This window comes from Kogia breviceps, chromosome X (assembly GCF_026419965.1).
Source record: "Kogia breviceps isolate mKogBre1 chromosome X, mKogBre1 haplotype 1, whole genome shotgun sequence".
Classification (NCBI taxonomy): domain Eukaryota; kingdom Metazoa; phylum Chordata; class Mammalia; order Artiodactyla; family Physeteridae; genus Kogia; species Kogia breviceps.
In genome coordinates this window covers 72249579-72256934 of record NC_081330.1, presented here as the reverse complement: position 1 = coordinate 72256934, position 7356 = coordinate 72249579, and the positions used below count along the sequence as shown (strand labels likewise).

Below are 7356 nucleotides of genomic sequence, written 5' to 3'. Positions count from 1 at the left end.
GTTCGCCAGCTGCTGCCACTGCCCAAGCAGACACGAGATGTCATCACGTGTGAGCCGCAGGGCTCCCTTATCGACACCAAAGGCAACAAGATTGCTGGCTTTGACTCCATCTTCAAGAAGGAGGCATGTTCCATTATCTTCCCATCCCCTGCTCCCCGCTCCCCACCTTTGTTCCCCTTTGGGTCAGAGCCTCGCCTGCATTAACCTCTGTAGCTGCAACAGGTTTATCAGACTCTGTGGGCGAGAGCCATCCCTGGGGTGTTGAGCTAATCACTTAACTTTCCTCACATTTCTTCTTCCCATCTTGGGAGCCTCCCTCTCTTTCCTTGGTCTCTCCCTTCACGTCTCTGCACCTCCCATCACTCCCACCCACCTTTATATGTACCACCCGTTTCTCAGCACCCTACCCTCCTCTTTCCTCTGCCCCACCTGCCTCCCATATACTGCTCCACCCCGGCCTGCACCCCTTTTATCCCTGCATCTCTCTCCCCCCGACCCTGTCAACCCATCTCTGCACAGTTTGCTCTGTCCCCTCTCTTTGTCAGTTGCAGTATTTGTTGAGTAACCATAATCATTGTGTGTAGTAGGGGTAGAGGAGAAAGAGAACGTGGAGTTCAAAAGCCAAAGTCCGAACTGTTCATACAGCCGTACTCTTCGTTCTTTTCCTGGCTCAGTGTGTCTCTGTCTGTCTTTCTGCCTGTCTTTGTCTCTCTCGCGTGCTGCCTGTCTCTCTCTTCCTGTTTTTCTCTTTCTCTCCCTGTCTCTGTCTCTCTCTCTGCCCATTTTCAGTCTCTCACTGCCTTTTCTTTCTCGGCCTTCCTGTTTCTGTATCTGTCTTCCTCTGTCAGTGTCTGTCTCTGTCTCTGTCTCCCTCAGCTCCCCCGCATCTCCTCTTAACTCTCTCTCCCCTGTGTGTGTGTCCGTGTGTCTTCCTTTCACCATCTTCCCTGAATCTACCCATGACTTTTTTTTTCTTTTATTGCCAACAGATACTTTTCCCTCTCCTCCAAGTCCTCGAGTTTTCCAAGTCTTCTGTTTTCCAAGTCTCAACAGCTCACTGTTTCTCATTTTCCGGAGCAGGGTCTACAGGTTTCCACCAAACAAAAGATCTCCCCCTGGGATCTTTTTGAAGGCTTGAAGCCGTCAGCGCCACTGTCTTGGGGCTGGTTTGGAACAGTGCGGGTGGACCGGCGCGTGGCCCGCGGAGAGGAACAGCAGCGGCTGCTGCTGTACCACACGCACCTGAGGCCCCGGCCCCGCGCCTATTACCTGGAGCCGCTGCCACTGCCACCGGAAGATGAGGAGCCCCCAGCCCCCACCCTTCTGGAGCCTGAGAAAAAGGCTCCAGAGCCCCCCAAAACTGACAAACCTGGGGCGGCTGCCCCCAGCACTGAGGAACGCAAGAAGAAGTCCACCAAGGGCAAGAAACGCAGCCAGCCAGCCGCCAAGACAGAGGTGAGCGCCGCTGCCACCTCGCCACAGCCCCGTCACGCCCCTTCCCCAGCCCCTCTCTCTTCCTGATTCCATCGAGCGGCTGGTTTGTGGGAGGGCTGGGGGCATCTGGGAAAGGGGTACCTTTAGAACTAGAACAGGGAACCAAGTACATCCAGCTCCTGTTCCCCTCTCCTACCCCACCTGACCCCAGCCCTCTCCCCTTCCTCCTGTGCCGTTCACACAGGACTATGGAATGGGCCCAGGCCGGAGTGGCCCCTATGGAGTGACAGTGCCTCCGGACCTCCTGCACCACACCAACCCTGGCTCCATATCCCACCTTAGCTACAGGCAGGGCTCCATAGGCCTCTACACCCAGAACCAGCCACTGCCGGCAGGTGAGTGCCAGCTACTAGGCACGAGGGACTGACCCGAACATGCCTTCCACCTGAGGGGTGATGCCACTCCTCCCAGGAGCTGTGGACGCCCGGGGCGCTGAGCAGGGCGCAGAGGGACGAATAGCCTGAAGAGGTCAGCCTGCTCCCCTTTCCAGGTGGCCCCCGTGTGGACCCGTACCGCCCTGTGCGGTTACCGATGCAGAAGCTGCCTACCCGACCACCTTACCCTGGAGTGCTGCCCACCACCATGACTGGTGTCATGGGACTGGAACCCTCCTCCTACAAGACATCTGTGTACCGACAGCAGCAGCCTGCAGTGCCCCAGGGACAGCGCCTTCGCCAACAGCTCCAGGCAAAGATAGTGAGAGGGGCCGTAGGGAGGGCCGTCAGGGAGAGGGGCTTTTGAGGGTCACGCAGGGATTGGGATCTTCACACAGACACAAAGAGTAGGAGATACAAGAAACGAGGTGGCAGAAAGCCCTTCCTGAGTTTGAGTTTGTCTCCTTTTTCCCTCTAGCAGAGTCAGGGGATGTTGGGACAGTCATCTGTCCATCAGATGACTCCCAGCTCTTCCTACGGTTTGCAGACCTCCCAGGTAAGGGCACGAGATGGTGAGAATCGGGGAGCTTGAGGCAGGCTGCGCTGCACAGTCTTGGCCCTGACTCCGTCTCTCTTCCTTCCCTCCAGGGCTATACTCCTTACGTTTCTCATGTGGGATTGCAGCAACACACAGGCCCCGCAGGTACCATGGTGCCCCCCAGCTACTCCAGCCAGCCTTATCAGAGCACCCACTCTTCTACCAATCCTACTCTTGTAGATCCTACCCGCCACCTGCAGCAGCGGCCCAGTGGCTATGTGCACCAGCAGGCCCCAACCTACGGACACGGGCTGACCTCCACTCAAAGGTACCCAAGGGAGCCGGGGGTCGTGAAGACACACTGAGGCTTTCGATTTGGGAAAACCTGGGCCTGGAGGTGATGGGACTAGTCAGAAGTTTTGGAGGCGTCAAGAACACTTATTTGGCCACCTGGCCTGTTGCCACAAAATACCAGAGCTGGAAGGGACCCTGGTGACTAGTGTTCTCACACCTGCTTCCCAACATTTCTTCGAGGACCACAGAGGGGAAATCATTTATATATGACTATGAAAAGGAAAGATTGGGGGTTCATAGATGCAGTGTGTGGTAAGGAGTTATCCAGCCACTATTAGAGCAGTTTAGTGCTGGAATGGACCAACGAACACATTCTCCCACCATGCTGAACGTCAGTCAGGCCTTAGTTAAGACTTCGGAGTCATGGCTTGAGGCTCTGCAGCTTAGGGTTGAGAACACTGTGGGGTGGACCAGAAGAAAAGTCCCTTACTTAGACGTGCCTTAGGCCCACTGTGTGGCCAGCACTATGCTAGGACCAGATGGGGTGAGGAAAGCTATTTGAAAATAATACAAAATCCCGCACCACAGAGAATTTCTACTATACCTGGGGAGGGGAGACTTACTCAGAACACTTAGGGAACACAGTGATGAAAGATACAATCAGCTGTGCAGTTGGGTGCCGTGAAGTAAATGGGAATTCAGGAAGAGTGCGGGAAGATATCACTGTGGGCCTGAGTCATCAGAGAAAGTTCCGTGAGGGAGGTCAGACTTGAGTTGGCCTTTGAAGCATAGCTGTGATTTGGATTTGTGGGGAGGAGGAGAAGGAGGGGGATCCCAGGTAGAGGACGTAGCATGAGCAAAGACATGGGGACCAGAATGAGTTGGGTGGCTGGGGGGACAGGAAGGAGAAGAGCTTGGCTGGAATGTAATACTTGTGCCAGGGAAGGAGTAGGGATAGGCTGGGAGTGTGCAGGTTGAGAGACAGCCTTGAACGTTCAGTGAGGGATTGAGACACGATTCCAGAAAGCACTCTTGTGTTTTTTTTAAACAAATTTATTTATATTTTATTTATTTATTTATTTTGGGCTGCATTGGGTCTTTGTTGCTGCGCGTAGGCTTTCTCTAGTTGCGGCGAGCGGGGGCTACTCTTCGTTGTGGTGCGTGGGCTTCTCATGGCAGTGGCTTTTCTTGTTGCGGAGCATGGGCTCTAGGCGTGCGGGCTTCAGGAGTTGTGGCACACAGGCTCAGCAGTTGTGGCTCGTGGGCTCCAGTGCACAGGCTCGGTAGTTGTGGCGCATGGGCTTAGTTGCTCCGCGGCATGTGGGATCTTCCCAGACCAGGGATCGAACCCGTGATCCCTGCATTGGCAGGTGGATTCTTAACCACTGCACCACCAGGGAAGCCCCCAGAAAGCAGTCTTTTGATCAGGAAAGTGATGTGATGATTTGGGCGTGTTGAGAGATTAACGTGGAATTCATGGAGAAGATATGTACGGAAGGTGACAGAAGACCTGAGACGGGCCCAGCCAGTAGCCTGTTGCAGTGAAGTACAGACTGGGGTCAGGAAGGTGTAAGGAGCAATAGAACTCAACCGTCTTCAAGACCCTAACGTGTTACTGGGAACCAACAACAGTGATAAGCAGAACAACGTCAGTGGTGTCTATGGAATGCCTAGCCTGTGCTGAGACTGTGTTTCATTTTCATAAGAGAAAACCAACTACAACAGAATTGAAAAATTCCTATCCACGAAGGTTAGGAGACACTAAAATGGGGTGTTGTCTTTGCTCCTCATTCCCCAACCTAGAAATCTGTCAGAAGCCAAAAAGCCTCTTCTGGTTGGTGACAGGAGGAGTGATTGAAATGGCCTGTTGACGTTTCTTTGGGGTCAGGGACCTGGGGCTCATCTGCCGCCCCTCTCCCCACAGCCCATGCCTTGATCTCTGCGCCTCCTTGTCTTTGTAGGTTTTCCCACCAGACACTGCAGCAAACACCCATGATAGGCACTATGACCCCACTGGGCGCCCAGGGTGTCCAGGCCGGCGTCCGGTCGGCTTCCATCCTGCCTGAGCAGCAACAGCAGCAGCAGCAGCAGCAGCAGCAACAGCAGCAGCAGCAGCAGCAGCAGCAGCAGCAGCAGCAGCAGCAGCAGCAGCAACAACAGTACCACATCCGGCAGCAGCAACAGCAGCAGATCCTGCGGGTAAGGCCCTGGGATTTTCGTCTGGGACCTGGGAGCCCAAGGAGGAGGAGGAGGAGGAGGAGGAGGAGGAGGAAGGGGACTGGGAGGGGGGTAGGAGGAGGGGGAGGCACAGGCTCTCCCAGGTGGTTTTCAACACTGAATGAGGCAGTGTAAGGGCGTACCCCGGCAGGGCAGCTGGCACGTAGTGGGGGCTTAAGAAGCCAGTTCCTCCCCTCCCCCGTTTTCCGGGGGTCCCTCCACCACTGAGGTTCAGCCCCTTGCTCTCCTTAGACAGGCCTCTTCTGTCTTCACAGCAACAACAGCAGCAGCAACAGCAGCAGCAGCAGCAGCAGCAGCAGCAGCAGCAGCAGGCCCACCAGCAGCAGCAGCAGCAGCAGCAGCAGGCAGCTCCTCCCCAGCCCCAGCCCCAGTCCCAGCCCCAGGTAGCTGCTGGGCTCCAGCCCCGGGCTCTGGGACAGCGGCCCAGGCTGCGGACAGTGTGCCGCCATGGCGAGGCGGGAGGCAAGGCAGGGCCCTCTGCTGAGGGCTCGGGACATGAGGACAGGGAAGGAAGTGGAAGGTTCGACTTCAGTCTTCCACTTCCCGTTTTCACCTCAGTTCCAGCGCCAGGGGCTTCAGCAGACCCAGCAACAACAGCAGACAGCAGCTTTGGTCCGGCAGCTCCAACAACAGCTCTCCAGTAAGCCTGCCTTTCTTCCCAAGGAGAGCCTCACGGAATAACTGGGGGGCCGGCGGGGCGGGGGAGGCCAAAGTAGCTGAGGTGATTGCTTCGGGCCCCGGTTGTGAGGGGAAGCGTTGCCTTCTATCCCTTCCCTCGGTGCCTGAATGGCTCTCCTCAATGCAGACTGCCACCCGGCTCGGCCTCCCACCCCTGATAATCTCTGCTTTTTCGCAGATACCCAGCCACAGCCCAGTACCAACATATTTGGACGCTACTGAGCCACCTGGAGGAACTGCTTGTGCACTGGATGGGGCCCCACCCTTTCCTCTTAATTCCCAGTCCCCTTCCTGGGCTAGCACCAGTAGTGGTTGGGGCTCTTCCCTCAGGCTCCATTTTTAATGAGTTTTTAGTATTTTTGTTAATGTGAGGCATTGAGCTGTTGGATTTTGTATATTATTTATATAGAGACCCCAGAGCTGTTGCACCCAATACACAGAGCTTCTTTGCAAAGGGAGTGTGTGAGTCTGCATGTCCGGGAAGGGCGGGCTCTCGGAAGGGTGCCAACTGGGCCAGCAAGTCAGCACCTTCATTCTGTTCAGATCATCTCCCCTGTTTACCTTCCACCCCCTAAATTTCTGAATTCTAATTGCCTTACTACCCTCTCTTTTCTCCAACCTGGCAAAGTGTTAAGGGTTGGGGCCTTAGTCTCTCAGTAAGGGTAATTCACCTTCTCAGCTAGATGGTGCGGCTTCTGTATAGTTTGTCTCTATGGGAGGATACACCGCTGGGATTGGGGAGGGGCCGCTGGGCCAGAGGAAAAGTCACTGGAACCTGATTCTCCTTCCACCCATCCCACATGCTGGGTTTTGAACAAGCTTGGGGTGGGGGGTGACAGACACTGCTTACCGTTTTTGCCACCTTCTGTGGTCCCCATAATGTTCCAAGTGATATCCTAGATAGATAACTTCCCAGAGTCACATTTCTGGGATGAAACATTGCCCTCCATTGGCAAGTGTTGCCACCACATAGGTGGTGGAAGGACAGTATGGTTCCAGGAGGAAGAGAAACCAGCAAAAGGAAGCACCCTTTTCTCTCTCTGCTCTGTTGCTGGAACTGCTTGTTTTCACACGACCCACCTTGGCAGTTACCCAGGGTGACCTGCTCACTCCCATTTTACAGTAGAGAAAACTCAAAACTGTTGCTCCAGGGTCACGTTTGGAACTGTGGCGGGGCCATTCTCGGCCCCCTTGCCTTCAGGTTTGGGGCCCTAGATCTAAGGCTATCCAGGAGAGCCAACCGGTTGACTACCATGGAGTCTTCTGGTATGCCCAGGCTGGAGCTGGAAGAGGGCCAGCCCCAGACTCGTGGGTGGGTGGTACCAGATGATTTGACAACTTCAGGATACTGTCCAGGCCATAGTTGCACTCTATTACTGGGAAGTGTCAAGTGTGCTGGTAAAACCAGGAGTACCAGTCAATACCCAAGTTACAAAAAAAAAAAAAAAAAAATTCCCTCTTTGAGGTCCATGAAGCCCTTGCTCAGATGGGACTTACCAAGTTTAAGAGTTGTGTACACAAGGAGTGGAACTCCCCAACAGGGTAAAGTTGAACATGATTGAAGCTTGCTTCTACCCTGTCCTATCCTGACAGAAACATTCCGAGGAGCTATAGGGGTAGAGGCTTGGCTGGGATAAGGGACACTCAAGAGGGGCTTGGGGTGGGGGGCTACTGAAACAGGACAGGTGCACTACACACAGAAACACAAGACACAAAGACAGCCAGATCTGGAGGGGAGAG

General features: G+C 54.8%; 1 protein-coding gene across 25 annotated transcripts in view; it reads left to right on the top strand.

Moving 5' to 3' along the window:
• Positions 1 to 6070, top strand: part of MED12 (mediator complex subunit 12) — a 22394-nt gene extending 16324 nt beyond the window's left edge. For 5 of the 25 annotated variants that reach the window (XM_067023932.1, XM_067023930.1, XM_067023926.1 and 2 more), the window contains 10 exons: positions 1 to 123; positions 1081 to 1455; positions 1646 to 1829; positions 1985 to 2190; positions 2347 to 2424; positions 2517 to 2734; positions 4662 to 4899; positions 5193 to 5321; positions 5497 to 5578; positions 5795 to 6070. The exon at positions 1 to 123 is cut by the window's left edge and continues 39 nt beyond it. In XM_067023932.1, the coding sequence (XP_066880033.1) occupies positions 1 to 123; positions 1081 to 1455; positions 1646 to 1829; positions 1985 to 2190; positions 2347 to 2424; positions 2517 to 2734; positions 4662 to 4899; positions 5193 to 5321; positions 5497 to 5578; positions 5795 to 5838 (1677 nt within the window). In that variant the 3' untranslated portion in view covers positions 5839 to 6070. The remainder of the gene's footprint in view (positions 124 to 1080; positions 1456 to 1645; positions 1830 to 1984; positions 2191 to 2346; positions 2425 to 2516; positions 2735 to 4661; positions 4900 to 5192; positions 5322 to 5496; positions 5579 to 5794) is intronic. The other 20 variants (XM_059050337.2, XM_059050333.2, XM_067023939.1 and 17 more) reach the window with 11 other exon arrangements.
• Positions 6071 to 7356: the final 1286 nt, after the last annotated feature.